At 34.0% G+C, this 16,501-nt stretch overlaps 1 protein-coding gene across 1 annotated transcript in view; it reads right to left on the minus strand.

Moving 5' to 3' along the window:
- The window catches only part of ROBO1 (roundabout guidance receptor 1), a 449,648-nt gene that overhangs the window by 98,040 nt on the left and 335,107 nt on the right, over nucleotides 1-16,501 (minus strand). The window contains exon 6 of the mRNA XM_068975047.1: nucleotides 14,052-14,179. Within this exon, the coding sequence (XP_068831148.1) occupies nucleotides 14,052-14,179 (128 nt within the window). The remainder of the gene's footprint in view (nucleotides 1-14,051; nucleotides 14,180-16,501) is intronic.

Raw genomic sequence — 16,501 nt, forward strand, 5'->3', positions numbered from 1 at the left:
TAACTATTTTGTTTTCCATCATTTTTCTAGAACTGATCGAGTTGAGGACACTATTTACATTGCATTCAAATATTTGTTGAAAGAGTGAACAAATGACAACAATGTCCCCATTACCCAGTTGAAGGCACTTTCTTCCACCCATACCTTTAAAAACCCACTTTTTAAATTCTGCTGATACTACAGACATTTGTGTATATCTCTCTTCATCAACAAGCTCCATAAAGGCAGGCTTACTATCTATGTGTCTTACTATCACTGTGTCTAGTGTATTGCTTTATACACAGAAGGTGCTCCAAAATTTGTTTAGTCGAAAATTTGGGACCCTTATCTTCAAACAGCATAAGTCATGGAGGGTCAGCATTACAGTACATGATAACATAATAATAAAACTACTCAACTGACAGTTAAATAACTTTGGATCAGATTCTCTGCAAAATTAATCAGATATATCCTGCATAAATCACATAACCTTTTACGTCTCAATTTAATGAAGATCTATCAACGTTAGGTAACTATGTGTCAGATCATACACTAGAAACCTTCCCAGCAACTCTGTACAAGAGTTCAATATGCCAATTTTGTAGAGGGAGAAATATGAAGGTTAAGTAATTTTCTTAAGATCATGTATCAGGTAAGACATGGAAGATTGGCACTCAGGTCTGTCCAGCTCTTTTAATTAGTGCTGTTTTTGGAATACCGCATGACTTGTTTAAGTTAAAAAAAACTGTTAAACCTTCAGTTCACTTGCTCAGTCATGTCTGACTCTGCGACCCCACAGACTGCAGCACGCCAGGCTTCACTGTCCATCACCAAATCCCAGAGCTTGCTCAAACACATGTCCATCGAGTTGGATGGTGGTGGTTGGTGCCATCCAACCATCTCATCCTCTGTCATCCCCTTCTCCTCCGTATTAAATCTTATTTTACTGTAAATTTGGTTCTAAAATCTTTTGGCTCCATGACATAAACAAAATAACTTTCAATGAAAACTTATTTACAAGGCAGCCCATTGAATGAGAGAGAATATGTACAAATTATATTTCTGATAAGGGGTTATTATCCAAGGAACTCATACAACTCAGTAGCAAAAAAAGAAACAAATAATCTGATTTGAAAAATGAGTAGAGAATCTAACTAGTCCAAGAAGACATATAGATGGCCAACAGGCACATGAAAAGATGCTCGACATCACTAACCATGAGGGAAATGCAAATCAAAAGCACAATAAGATATCACCTCACATATATTAGAATAGCCATAATTAAAAAGACAAGAGGGACTTCTTTGTGGCTAAGAGTATATACTCCCAATGCAGGGGGCCTGGGTTCAATCCTTTGTTAGGAAACTAGATTCTACATGCTGCAGCTAAGAGTTCACATGCCACAACTAAAGATTCCGCATACTGCAACTGAGACTCCATGCAACCATATAAATAAATAAATATCAAATAAACAAACAAAAACCAAGAAATAAGGAATGTTGGCAAGGATGTGGAGAAAATAGTACACTTTGTGTATTATTAGTGAGAATGTAAATGAGTGAGGCCACTATGGAAAACAATATGGAAGATCCTCAAAAAATTAAAAATAAAACTTCCATATGATCCAGCAGTTCCACCTTGAATATTCATCCAAAGCAAACAAAAACCTAGTTCATATATATACATATATATATATATGTGTGTATATATATATATATATACCCTATGCTCATTGCAGAATTATTTACAATAATCAAGACTTAGAAAAAATCTAAATGTCCATTACTGGATGAATGGATAAAGAAATATAAACTAATTAGCTAAATAAATAAATATATACACAATGGAATACTATAAAGCCATAAAAAGAAGGATAACTTGTAATTTGAGATGACATGGATGGACCTTGAAGGTTATTATGCTAATTGAAATAAGTCAGGCAGAGGAAGAAAAATATCATATGACCTCACTTATATGTGGAATTTAAAACAAAACAAAACAAAAAACAAGTTTATAGATACAGAGAACAGATTGATGATTGTCTAAGTTGAGGGTGAGGGAGAAGTGGCATGGATGAAAGAGGTCAAAAGTTATAAATTCCAAGTTATAGTAAATAAATAAATTTTATAATGGAAGATATAATGTACAATAGAGGGAATATATTTACTAACATACTACTTCATTTTTGAAAGTTGCTAAGAGAGTAAATCTTAGAAGTTCTCATCACCAGGAAAAAAAAAATTCTAATGATATATGGTGATGGATAACTAGACTTATTGTGCTGATCACTTTGTACTTTACATAATTATTCTGTGTCACATATGGGCATGTTTTACACACATAAAAAGGTTTGGGGCGAGGAAATGACTCATGTTATATTCTATTTTCTCATTAAAAAAGAACAACGTCCAAACAGCCAATTCCATCTTTGCAAAATGATGTGATGTAACCTTTTAAGATAACTACTGTGAATGTCAAATGCATGCAACCAAGTGTCAAATGTATATGTTCAGTTTGCTATACATTATAAAATCAACTCTGATCTCAGTTCTTTCATAAGTAAAAAAGAGACCTCATCCTTGTCTAGTATTTAACATCTCAACAATCCAGTACAGAAATTATGTAACATCATTATTTCCAATAAGCCTAAATCAGGTCAAATTTACTTATTATCAATTATATTTATTCATTTAGTATTTATTCATTGGGGGGAATAAAAAGCCTAAGTAAAAACACAAGAGCACCCCTCAATCTCTTTACGAATGATCTAAAAAGAACACTGTTGGAAATGGCTCTTCTGTCATCCACGTCAACTTTTTAAAAAGTACCTTTTAAAATGCCATATCTATCAGTTTTAATTGTGCAGTGCTCTAAATTTTCTCCTAATAACACTGACCCACAAAATGTCTTACAGCTAAAGCTAACTTTAACAACCATTTAAATATTTTCCTACTCTCATAATTTTGTTATAAAGCAATTACTCAGCTACATTTTGTCTTATACTTATTTTAGTATTTTCTATAGGTGTGTTTATACTGGCACATTATTTATCAAGTCAAGAGTATTACAGTTTAAAAGCAATTAAACTGCTCATGGTGTTTTAATCAGTTTTGCAAACTTTATATAAGATATTAATAGGTAGTAATTTTTAATTAATACAAAATCTTTTAAAAAATGAAATAAAAAGAAGCATATTGCATTTTAAATTGTTGAAATAAGGTTCAGAGGACACCAGTTGCTGTATAATATAACTAGTCTACTGATGACCCTAATGTTTGGAATATATAGAAATGATTTGTGAATCTGTAAGGATGAATACTGTTCAGCCTCATTATTCATTTTGCATATACCTACACAATATTTAAAATGATAGCAAGCAAATAATAACATTTGATACATATGGATGCATTGAAAAGCCACGTTTCAATTATCTTGCATATTTCATTTATCCAGGTTTATCATAAGAAAAGGGTGTCCTTAATGTCAAACAGTCTAAAATCATTCTCTTTATGATTATTCTCTCTTAAACAATGAGTTATCTCAATCATTTATGTCCTAGCAATTCTGGATAAAACAGAATAAATACATCAGTGTAAATTAACAGGATATTTTTACATTATTCACAACATCACAACATAATTTCACATCTTAAAGTTATGTCAGATTGTTAGTAATGGATTTAATGCTTTAAAATGAGCTACCCATAAACGACTAGAGCAAAAGACTAATTTCCTTTTTCAAATTCCATTCTCAGGCTGAGTAATGCAGATGCTGCAGATTCGCACAACTCAGTTCCATCTTTCCAGGTTGCTGTCATTATTTCAGAATGTAGGTTTCTAAAGACGGTTACTTAGTTATCCATCTCTATAACTGAGCAATGAGGAAAATGTATCCACTGTTATGTAGATGAATCAATTCCAGTAAAGCTCATAACACAATGGAAGATCCATGATGTGCTGTTTACTAGTGTGGTGCTCTGTCATTATTTGTCACAGACTCATATTATGTACCAATTATTTCTTGTACCTGACTGCTCTGCTTATTTCTTCAAATACTTGGCAAAAAAAAAATTAAAAAAGGAAGAAAGTGTTTCAAGTTCTCTATAGGAAGGTTATGTGGAGAATTGCTTTTTCTTGTGAATAATTTTCAAGATTTATATCAATTTGTGTGAAATAACTGAAAGCAACCCAAAACCTTCATGAGTAAATGAAAGAAATCTAAGGGAATGTCACATCTTCAGCAATCATTAGGGTTAAAATGGCTATCTCTGAAAGGCTATAAGAACACAAGAAGCTCTTTACTTTATCCTTTCTACCAAAAAAGAAAAAAAAAAAAAAGGAAAAGAATCATAGGCCATAATGCTACTGAGTCTCAATCAAATCAAATACCATTAAAAAAAAAAAAAAAAACACCCAGCAGGAGTGGAGCTCAGCATCCTATTTATGCCACTGGATCAGAACAGTTAGGAAAGGAAGCCACTCTCACAAATCATTCTCTTGTTAAATTCTGTAGTGGGACTTCATTAAACCTCTTGGCTCTTAGCACTCCACTTTCAGCCTGTTCACAAAGAGCTCAGCTGGCAATACTGACTCTCTAAAAGTCTTCAATCACACATTGTCTTTGGGGGTTTTCTTTTCATAACCACAAATCATTTCTTTCTCATTAGCTCCTCAAATCTTCAGTTAAATTTTTTTCAAAACATTATTTTTAACTACAAAGCAACCAACAGCAACAACACAAAAAGCCACAATAAATCCATAAGGGGGGTATTCTGAATAAATCTTGAGTTCAGCATTAAGAGTAGCAATACATATTATAGGAGGTGCTAAATATGCATATATATATATACATATATATATATATATATATATATATATATATAAACACCGTGTGTGTATGTGTGTGTGTGTGTGCGTGCGTGTGTGTATATCCCATTCCCTGAAGCCCTGAAGTGCTGTCTACTCTAGTACCACTGACTTTACTGGGCCTTGGTGGCTTACTGCCACATGTCATGAAGAATCATTCCCCAAAGAACCAGCCTGCCAGCTCTTGTCAGAGTGTGGCAAACATGTCTCACACATATTAAGCTTCTTAAATTCATCAGGTAAAACTTTGAGGGCCTAGTAATATGTGTTTCCTCAAAATGTTGAACTCACAGTTCTTTTTTTTTTTTTTTCTATGAAATACTTTATTTATGATTTCAAGCAGTGAGCTCACAGTCCTTAGCAACAATCTTGTATTATAGTAAACCTGACCTGAACCTGCAAAAAGGCCCTCTGACACTATTAGTTTTGGCTCTGACTCAAATAACCACGTTATTGGTCAGAAACAATGTACTATTATACTGCCAGCTTTTCTGAAATCAGCAATTTAAGCAAACTGTTCCAACAAATGATTTAAATGAAGTCAACATCAAAGAAAGGGAATTCAGAACTGAAGGGTCCAGTTTTTTCTCTCATTACTTCTTTTCTGTTTAGATATTATACCAACTCTAAAAAGCGATATGACTCTTACACTCTATCAGATATAATATGCTGATAAAAAGCTAAACATGGTGAAGCCTGTTATGGGAACCACAAACTTACAAAAAGGCCTTCTTTCCCCTAGAGTTTGTTTTTGAACGCAAGTTTATAGAAGTTTATCCGTCACTACTGGCAATAAAATCCACAGTCAACTACATTGTTTTATTTCTACTCAAATTTTAATTCTACATCCTGAAATAATTATATAGTGGTCCATAAAAAAAAAAAAACGGCCAGATATGCAACATGCAACGTTGTGCAAGAGTCACATGTGGTTTGGTAATCTTCAAAGTTATTATTTCACATCTTAGAAGAGGTTCAATGCACAAATGTGCATTTGTTTTAAATGTGTACTTCTGATCCATTTTTGAGACTGTTAAAAAGTTTTAAATTATATAGTAGTTATTACTGGAGACCATCTATCAAATTGTTTTTAACTCTAGTTAACTCAATTGTTCCAATATATGGACTATAACTATGGAAGAAGCAATGAATGAATTCACTATTATTTATTTTAGCAGGAAATTTAGCAGCACTGAACATTATTAGGAGGGAAACTAATTATGTTTAAAGATCAAAGGGAGTCATGTTAATTATGGATCTCTAAAAAAACACTATTTGGTTCTCAAATGTACATCAGATATACATAATTAATAAAAAGAAAAAACATTTTAAACTAAATGTAGAATTTTTTCTGTGTACCTAACTTATTTTCTGTTTCCTGAAGCAACTAGAATAAGAATTGACATTTTTTTAAACCACAATTACAGAAGACTTGATAGCCATTGTTTCCTTAAAAGTGTTTACTGTATATCTATGTAAATTGATGGAGATACACATATCACTCTGACTTGAATCTTTTCATACAGCCAGTGACAGGCAGGTAAAGGGCACTAAAGCTACATGTAGTCCTGATTCTGACACATATGAAGACACATCACTGAAATGGCCTCTTTCTCTTTCTACTCCTTCTTCATATCATCTTTATTCTTCTCCTTTTATTGAGCATTTCAATGCTTCACAGTGTGCTACCATTTCATATTAGCTCATTAATTTCCACAAAGTCCTATGAGGAAGATATTTTCACTCCCATTTTACAGATGAGAAACCTAAGAATTAGATTTCACGTCTATATTCAGCTTTTGAATCCATACATGTGTCAGAAAAGAGTGGTTATTAGTTCTACCCTACAGAATTTTCCTAAAGCAGCAGCAAAAATATCTCCCTAAAACACAGTCCAACAAATATTGAGCACCAATTTTGACAGACTGGCCTCAGTATTAAAGAACCACAGAAAATTATAATTGTATAAAAACAAAACAATTACCATACTATGCATTAATCAGCTATAAAAAAACTTTCAAATCTCTATGGTCAAAATAAATATTACTGGGTTCTAATGGGTTTTAATGTGTTTTGGAAGAAGATGAGAAAAATAATCATAACAACCACCACTTTTGCATAAGCACTTCATAACCCATAAACCATCTTATGAGACTGCTTTTATTTTGTTAATTGTTTTTTTAACTTTCTATCATGTTTGATGTTTACAGTCCATGTACATTCATTTTCTTTTCAACAGATGAGAACATTGACTCAGAGAAGTTAACTGACTGGCCCAAGATCCCATAGCTGTATTGGGGCAGTCGAAGATTGGCTCAGACAGAAAATGGTACATGAACGTCAAGGATGCTCCTAAGACTGCAATAAGCAATGAGACTAAGAAGGCAAAGCAAACAAAGTGTACCTGCAAGGAACTCACAGTCAACTGAGCAGATGTTGAAATGCAATAAGGGTGACAACAGAATCCAATGCGTCCCTAGCCTGAAACTGGGGTGAGGACTGTCTGCAGAGCTTTCTGGAACATGCCTACCTGAGCTGGATCCAAGGACAGGAATAATTACGGAAGAATTACAGAAGTAATTACAGATAGAAGACGTAGAAGATAGGTCAATGGGGGCAGGGCATTTTAGACCAAGACTTACCAAAATAAAAGCCCAGACATAATGAACATGGTGACATTTACATGAAAAAAAAGATGTAAACAATATAATACTACTACCCTGAAGGGAGGAGCCAGAGGGGACTAAGTAGCTAGGCAGAGAAGTATTGAAGTATTTTGAATCCTATCATAGAGATGGGAAGCATGACTATGTTTTATGGATGGAACTAATATAACTCGATCTGTGTTTCAGGTCAACATACCTGTTGTGTGGGAGATGGATTCTATGAGACAAGATGGAGGCAAAGAAACTGGTTAGATGTTAACAGCTTCACTGGGCAAGAGATAATAAAGCAGTGATAAGAAGATAAGAAAGGTGTTGAGAGATATTTAAAATGCAAAATAAATAAGATTTTAAGGTGACTGACATTTGAGAAATGGAAGAGTAAAGCATGACCCCACCAACACCTAAGCTGCCTACTACTGTGTATCTGCGTGTTGCATTACCACCAACTGAAATGAAGACTATGGAAGAATTCAGCTTCTTATGGCTCGTCTGCACCTGTGTTCACTGTATCACTACTATTTCCTCTGAATTAACACTCCCACACTGGGTTAGGAGAATCTTAAAAGCTTAGACAAACCTGATAGTTCCTTCTTGTTTTACTGAAAATCATAACCATTGTTAAATTTCCAATTCATTGGGGTGTTAAATAGGGGTCAGTCGTAGACTGTAGTGCCCAAGATATTTCAGCAAAGGTTTTCTGTTTTTGTTTTGAGGCACAGAGTTCACCAGCAGCAAAAAGAGGAGCTCTAGGAAACATTCCATCAGTAGCAATTAAGTCAGCAAAAAGACCACACTGGTCTTTTTTTTTTTTTTTTTGCCATTGTGTCTCTCTGGTCCTAGTCAATCTTAGGCTTCAAGGCTCAGCCTTCCAGAGGCTGTCAGTGGATAATCAATTCTAACGAAGAAGCGCTCTGTTCCTTCATTGCATGGAAGGCAGAATACGTATGGGAAACATCAAACAAAATAATAGTTCTGCAGGACAGAATAGAATGCATATCCTTGTGATGATTCATGTGAACATTCCTATTGTATGCCAAGAATACATTTAAAGAGATAGCAACATCATTCATGATACCGTATTTTAGAACTAAAAAAAATAATAAAATAATAAAACAGGTGATGAAATGGAGAGAATGGAGCAATTTCTCATCAAGGGAAGAAAAATGGACAAGCACTTATAGGAAAAGAGCTGGAGTTTCACAGAAATCCCATTTGTCTGGTTACAGAGCATCACCTGGTTTAGAGATGTGTGACATCTGCCTTTTTCTTTTAACAGAGCTATTGCTGAAAGGGCAGAAAAAGCAACTGTTTCTTAAGCTTCAAAGACTAACTGGTCCCTGTGAGAGGCCTGTGGAGAGTGCAGTGGGGTGTGAACTGAATGTCCAGCTTCCTGTGTCTGACTGGCCCAGCACTCAGGGCTACAGGGAAATAAAGGACTATATGTCTTTTAGTGCCTATTGTAAGAAAGACATACAAAATGGGATTAGATTTTCTTAATGGTTCAAGTCAGCAGAGATAACATGTGATTGCTTGGGAAATGGCTGGTATATGGAAGTTCTTTTTCATTTTGGTTTCCTGTGACAGACACAGCAATGGGAATACGATCACTCTGGTGATAGAGAGTCACAAATTTACTTTGTCAATGAAATTGTGACAGTAATAAGAGCTGCTTTATCTGTGAAGTTGTAAAGGGAGTGGAAAGATTAATAATGCCATCGACTTTACCCTGTTTAAGCAGTGAATATCACTGAACCAAAGAACTGTAAAAAAATCTTAGGGCGGAGGACAAACTTGGAAACGGGAGAAATTTGGAGTTAAAACTCTTGAGGTTTTATCGACTATCTTTCTTTCAAGAGAGCATGCTTCAAAACGTGGAATTATTTTAAAAGCTATAGATATGACTGCCATCATAAATACATCCAAATTTTAAATATTTTGCCATTACTAGAAATGGTAAATAAAGTTATTTTTATTCCCTTATTTTTCTCTAAGTGTTTTGAAGGGGCAACCACCATGATTTTCTAAAATGCTACTTTTAACAAAGAAATAAATGTACCCACTTTTTACATTAACTATGAATTTATTCAAAAATGAAAACAAGTAGGAAAACTTAGGTTGGCCATCAAGTGATTTCAAGAAGAATCTCAAGGCCCACCTGGCACACATCTAACAAAGGCCTAATAGGTTTAGGTTAAGATAGTAAAATTACGTAAAACAAACCCACAACGATTCTCAAAACACCAACCAGAGGCATAAATTTCAGCAGTTTCAATGGCACAGTTTAAAAACTGGACTGGGTGCCTCTCTACATCTATTCTGTTCCAGTTGGACTTTACCTTTTATAGGTATGTCACAACCTATAAAATGGTTATAAATACCACATTATATATCTATTTCCTTAAAAGATGGGGCCATTGTGCAATACACAACACTAGTTTAGAAGATAATTCATTTCTACCATGACAGCAATCTTAACACTTGTTGAAATTAAAATGCAAATATAATAATGATTCAGTGACTGAACAACAACAACATAATCAATCAAAATTGACACAATATTTCTTTAAAAAGATGCTTGAATTTGTTTCTGTATTTTAGGTTTACAAATAAAATTCTTGAGGAGGTGTGTAAATGTTATTACCAGATGGAGGGAAAATGGTGCATACAAACACAAGGCATAAATATAACAATATTGATGATTTACATTCATAGATAATAATATTTTGATTATTTTAGAAAATGACAGAATATCAAGTTTAGTTTGACTGAATTTTCTGGTTAATTCAGAGTTAAATAGAAATACTTTTCTATTGCTATGATTCCAAACAGCATTACTTCATTATTTTTTATTGGTCATGTAATGGACATTAATAATTTTTCAATAGGTCAAATTACTACAGATCCTTTGAGTTGCTGAATGTTTTTCCATGACAGTAACACCCCATTACACATGAAATGCAATCATTTTTGAAATAATTTCAATTCCCAAAGGGTCATAATTTTCATTAAATTATCTAGTTATTTTGCATAACCTCAGCATTAAATCTAGCACTACCTTTGATGGCATTAACAAGATCCAGCACATTAAGTTTAAAAGTCAAAGTTTTCTTTTTTAATAAAAATGTAATGATTTATATTTGAGAAGAGTTTTAATAATGTGTTACATAATAAATTATCATGATTTTATTACTTCAGATTTCTCATTTACAATTGCAAAGGAAGAACTGTCTAGAATTATCTGAACATAACTATTTTTCTTATGAAATAACTAATATTATTAAAATTAAACAATGAAGCTATCACTAACAATAACACTTGTATAATACAATGCTCCTTATTTATAAAACACTTTGTAACACACAATATGTTAAGCTTTTTATATGTATATATTTAATACTTGAAAAATGCTGTGAGGTTGGTATTACTGTCCACTTTTTATACATGGGGCAACCAAGACTCAAGAAACCTAAATAACTTTTTCTAGGTCACACATTAGGTAAACGACAGAAATAAGATTCAACAACATTCTGTCTGACTCCAATGTCTATGCTTTTCACTATACAATTCTTTGTAATGAACTTCTTCCAGCTCTGGTAATTCCCGAACTCTAGAGTAATTTTTAAAGCCCTTTCTTATTTCTGTAAGTTCATCTGATAACTTCTCATTACAAGGACTGATGAGCTTGCTTGAAAATAAAAAATAAAAACAAGTTTCTGTGCCCCAACGAAGATCTATTAAATCAGGTTCTCCGAGGGGCATGTGCCTAATAACCTGGGTATTTAATAAGCTTCAGATAAGCTCAGATAGATATGATGAGATATTTCAGATAAGCTCAGATAACAAACTTTATCTAAGTTTAAGAAACCTTGTCAAGCCCCAGGTTTTACTTTGCTCCTTTCAAACACAGACCACCAGGCAGTCACCACAGATGACAAGCTCGTCAAATATGATTTAATGCAACCTACTGTTGGCACTCAGAATCAAAGTCACCAGATGTTGAATTTCCCCTGGGACATCCCTGTGATACTTCTACCACTCTAGTAGAACGTTGGAGTTCAAATGCCTATTTCAAATTGTAACAAGTATTATATAAAGTGTCTACCAGATGCCTAGTACCATGCTAAGCACTGAAGAGTACATAATAGAAAAGTCAAAGAAATCACAAGTTAAGAATGGAATATTTAAGGAAACACACAGATGGAGTCTCTAAAAGAGCAGAATTGAGATTTCAAAGAAAAAAATAAAAAAAGCAAGTAATTCTCCAATCAGGGTTAATTTTTAAATGTTAGAACCAATCATAAGTATACTTGGGGTGGAAAATCAAATGCTCATCCTTACTTAAGAAACTTTTTTTCCCCAAAACTTCTACGTGGAGCACAGGGTTCTACTGCCCAACATCAATTCTCAAAGTTAATTATTTATTGCATTTGGAATGAGGAAAGGAAAAGATTATTTTTAAGCTTCTACTGACTCCAATAGTGCCTTTTAAAAGTGAACCACAAATAAAATACAGAAATCAAAAACAACTATGGTACTAGACTTCTTATAACTGTTTCCTGTTGTCAAATGAATTCATTTTTTGATGGGTTTCCTTTGCAGTAACTAGTGTTTTTCTTTGTTTAATCTCAAGGAAAAAAAATACATATATAGCTTTTCAAGTTACCCTTGAAAACTTTCCTTTGTTTCTATTCCTTAGTTATCTTTCGCTATTGGCAATCATTTTACTTTCTTTCATATTTGTGCATATTATTCTAGCTTGCATTTTAACAGTGGTGGTAATGTACATATTTTAATACTTGAATAATAACTTCTCAACCATATACAGATATTTCATAAATTTATTTTTAAAAAACCCAATACAGTTGAAATAAGAACTTCTAACTTCCTTAGCATTTTTCAAGTATTAAATTCATTTGATCATCTTTACCCCAGTTTTCACTGAAATCTAGGCTTAGGAACACAAATTCCATATGGAAAATTTAAGGCTGAATTAACTTTGGAATTGTGTATAAGATTGTAGGAGGAAACTTTATTTTGATTTCAATGTCTACTATAGACACAGAGGAACAGCTATTATTTATAAAAGCATCAAATTCCCAAGGTAAAGGACTTTATAAAGTGAAACATTTCTCTGACTAATGTAATAGACAGTCAAGCTCCCTGTCACCATTGCCTGGAGATAGACACACCTTTTCATGTCTTGTATTCATCCTGGGCTACTTTCACTCCCTCTGGAGGGCTTTTGAACTCGAACTTGACATCTCTTAAAATTTTTGCTTTTTTCTAAATGCAAAGGGTTTTTTTTTTTTTTTTTTTTACAGTTTTGGTCTTATGTGGAGTTCAAATCTAACTTAGATTAAAGAGAAGTAGTCTAGGCCTTAGAAATTCAATGTTTGTTCTTGATCTTTTCTCTTTTTTTCTTTTGTTTTTATGAGGTTGAGCTGAAAACCCCAAAGTGGGACATAATGGCTTTAGAGACAGGAAGGAAATATTCTTTATTCTTTTTTTTTTCCTAGTGTAAAAAGCCCACAAGGCTCTTTTGTAGAAAGCCCACTGTAGAAGCACTCCCTCAAAAGGCACCTTTTTCTTCATAATAGCCTTAGTGGAGACAGTGCTCAGAAATGATGACAGAGCAAGTGTTGCTAATGTCATACTCAGAAACAAGCTAAGTGGTTTATGGCCAAAATCCCTTTTTACTCTATATACTTGTCAAAATATGGATTTTTTTTTCATCAACACAAAGTTCTTTAAAGGTCACTGTCTCTCAAATTCCACAATAAATAATGACCCTAAAAAAGAAAAAAGAAAGTTCTCAGATAAGACATAGTAAGAAATAGTCAGCATGACATCATGGAAGAAGAAAAAAGATATTATGAGAATGAAAAAAAACATATGAAATTACGGACTCAAAGGAGGTGACAGACCATTTCTGCATAGCAGTTTCAGACATGACTTTGACGTTCAAAAACTTGTAGAATATGGCATCCATTTTGGTTCACGTCACACCAAATAATAAATCTTCATCAAAATTAGCAAAGTACAAGCGTGATTCATTCACTCAACAAATATTTATTGAGTGTCTGTTAAGTCACAGGCACTGTGTGCACAGAAAAAGACTGCAAAAGTCCCTATTCTGTGGATCATCTTGCATTCTAGAAGGAAACAAACTTTTCACCTTTTTGTTCTGAACAGACACTTGAAAGTGCATGACCTGAAGGAACAGTAGATTTATTCCCATTTAAAGATCAAATATTTTTGGCAATACTTGTCATTTAATTAAAGCTCTATGTTTGAAGACCCAGAGATTAAAGCACATTCTCTTCCTGTACCTCCCCAAGACAAAAACGCTCTTGTACTTCTCCTGTGACAAACACTTATAGGGCTCCCATAAGCAAAACAATAATTTCCTTTAAATATGTTTGAAATAAAATATACACAGCACTATTTAAAGTCTATAATTGATACAAACTAATTTATCATATTCTAAAATATCAACGTTGTATTTCATAAGTTAATCTCAAAAACGTTCTCTGGATCTTACCTTGGACTGTCAGAGTAGCTGATGCTTCAGCTTTTCCAACCATGTTTTCTGCAACACAAGTATATGACCCCATGTCACCAGCTGTCACCTTCCGAATTTTCAAGGTATGATCATCTCTGATTTCATATCTAGTGACAAAACAAAAGAAAGCACAGTCAAGTGAGCTTCTACTTGAAGAATTCCATTGTTACAATTGTGGCATATTTAGACATCAACTCACATGCAATATTCTCTTCAGAAAATTTAAAGCAGAAGGTAAATAATGTGGCAATCCTTTATGTACGCATGTACATAGAAATGAGCATTTTTTATATTCACAGGGGCAAAAATATTACAATACTATTTAAAAATTAAGCTTACTTATTTTTAGTTGAAGGATAATTATTTTACAATATTGTATTGGTTTCTACCAAACATCAACATGAATCAACCACAGGTGTACCTAGGTCTCCTCCCTCTTCAACTCCCTCCCACATCCCTCCTCATCCCACCCATCTAGGTTGTTACAGAGCCCCCTTTTGAGTTCCCTAGTCATACAGCAAATTCCCATTGGCTATCTATTATACTTATGGTAATGTATGTTTCTATGTTATTCTCTCCATATATCCCACCCTCTCCCCCTTCCCACTTATGCATCCACAAGTCTGTTCTCTATGTCTGTATCTCCATTGAAATTGAAGTCGCTCAGTCGTGTCCGACTCTTAGCCACCCTATGGAATCCAGCCCACCAGGCTCCTCCGTCCATGGGGTTTTCCAGGCAAGAGTATTGGAGTAGGTTGCCACTGCCTTCTCCATCTCAATCATGAAGCTGTCATAATTACTGGGCAAAGGGAATTTTGATGACACATTTAGGGGTACATTAAAATGTAAAATTGGTATCCCTGTTAGAACATGTGAAGATGATCTTTCCCAGGAACTGAAATTAAAATTTTTACAAGAAGCCAAAATCCTCAAGCAATATAATCATACCAATATTGTAAAATTCATAAAAGTTAGCACACAAATACAGCCTATCTACAAAATTAAGGGACTTGTTCCAGGACGTGATTTCCTCTCCTTTCTGAGAAAGAAGGATGACCTAAAACAGTGACATTTTTATTGCTGCCCTGCAAATAGATTCATCAGTATCATCTTTCTAGATTCCATACATATGCATTAACATATGATATTTCATTAAACTACTTTTTAACAGAATATTTTTGGGCAAAGTTGGCACTTATTCAGTTCTTTCCTCAAGCTCTTGTACTCAGAGTAAAATTTAGGTGATCATTAAATAAATTCTTATTATATGTCAGACTTTAAGTATTCTGTAGGTTTTCTATTTTAAAATTCTTATAACAACTTATAAAGTATTATGTTCATCTCCATTTGGCAGATGAGAAAACTGAGGCATAGGAAGGTGAGATAAGCTGGCTTTGTTCTTCAGCTATTTTAAGAGCAGAGTTGGTATTTGTACCCAGACAGTCTCATGCCAGAATTCTCTTGCCTTGTCTCATCTTCCTTTTTCTCAAAATTTTGGATGTCCCTTGAAATTTCACTTTAATCTTTTTACTCTACATGAAATCCCTGAGTTAAACTATCCAGTAGGTTATATATTGATCAACTACACAAATATTTCTAGCTCCTATTTAATATAAGTTCAAATTCATTATCCTGATTAGTAATTAGACATCATATCCCACAGACACCTACTATTTAATATGTTATATAAAACTTTCTTTTCTTACCCTAGCACATAAAACAACTCCCTCTCCTAACACAATCTACCTGTCTTCCTTCACCAGCTCCCTATATGTAACAAATCATTCAATTCATCAGTTTGGTCTTGATAATGGACCCCTATCCTATTTCTATCTTAACTCCCCATTCAGGCAATTCACATCTCTTATCTGGACAACAACAATGGTGACCCAGCCACTGGCCTCACCCCCATTGATGTGATAGCCCTAATGCTAAAAATTTTATTTTCTCTAAAAAGCAATCAGGTTCATAGTAAAGTCTCTCTTGGCTCATCAAGTACATGCCATATGATTAAAAATCCTTTAATCCATATAAAGTCTTGTGAATTCAGCCTCTCTGTCTCCAGCCTGATTTCCCATAACTTCTTGCCCCCGGCCCCATGTGCTGCCGCTCTAACTTTCCACCACACAGAACATTCTTAGATTTGCATCTGTTTTATGATATCTCTTTTCCTGAATATTCTTCTCTTTCTGTTTATCAAGTTGATATGTTTTTTAAGACATTGCTTCTCTGTCACTTCCCTTTGAGAACTCTCTCCTGATTTTCTGCTCCCACAGGTCTACCTTTATGCAATAAAAAGGTGTGCTATGTTACTCTGAATCTATCCATACATGTCTCCTTTGGTGAGTTCACTGACAACAGAAGCTCTATCTAAACCATTGCTATAACCCACAAACCTAATAGGGGCTCAAGGTATGTTTGGTGAATGA

The sequence above is a fragment of the Capricornis sumatraensis genome, chromosome 1 (genome assembly GCF_032405125.1).
Source record: "Capricornis sumatraensis isolate serow.1 chromosome 1, serow.2, whole genome shotgun sequence".
Classification (NCBI taxonomy): domain Eukaryota; kingdom Metazoa; phylum Chordata; class Mammalia; order Artiodactyla; family Bovidae; genus Capricornis; species Capricornis sumatraensis.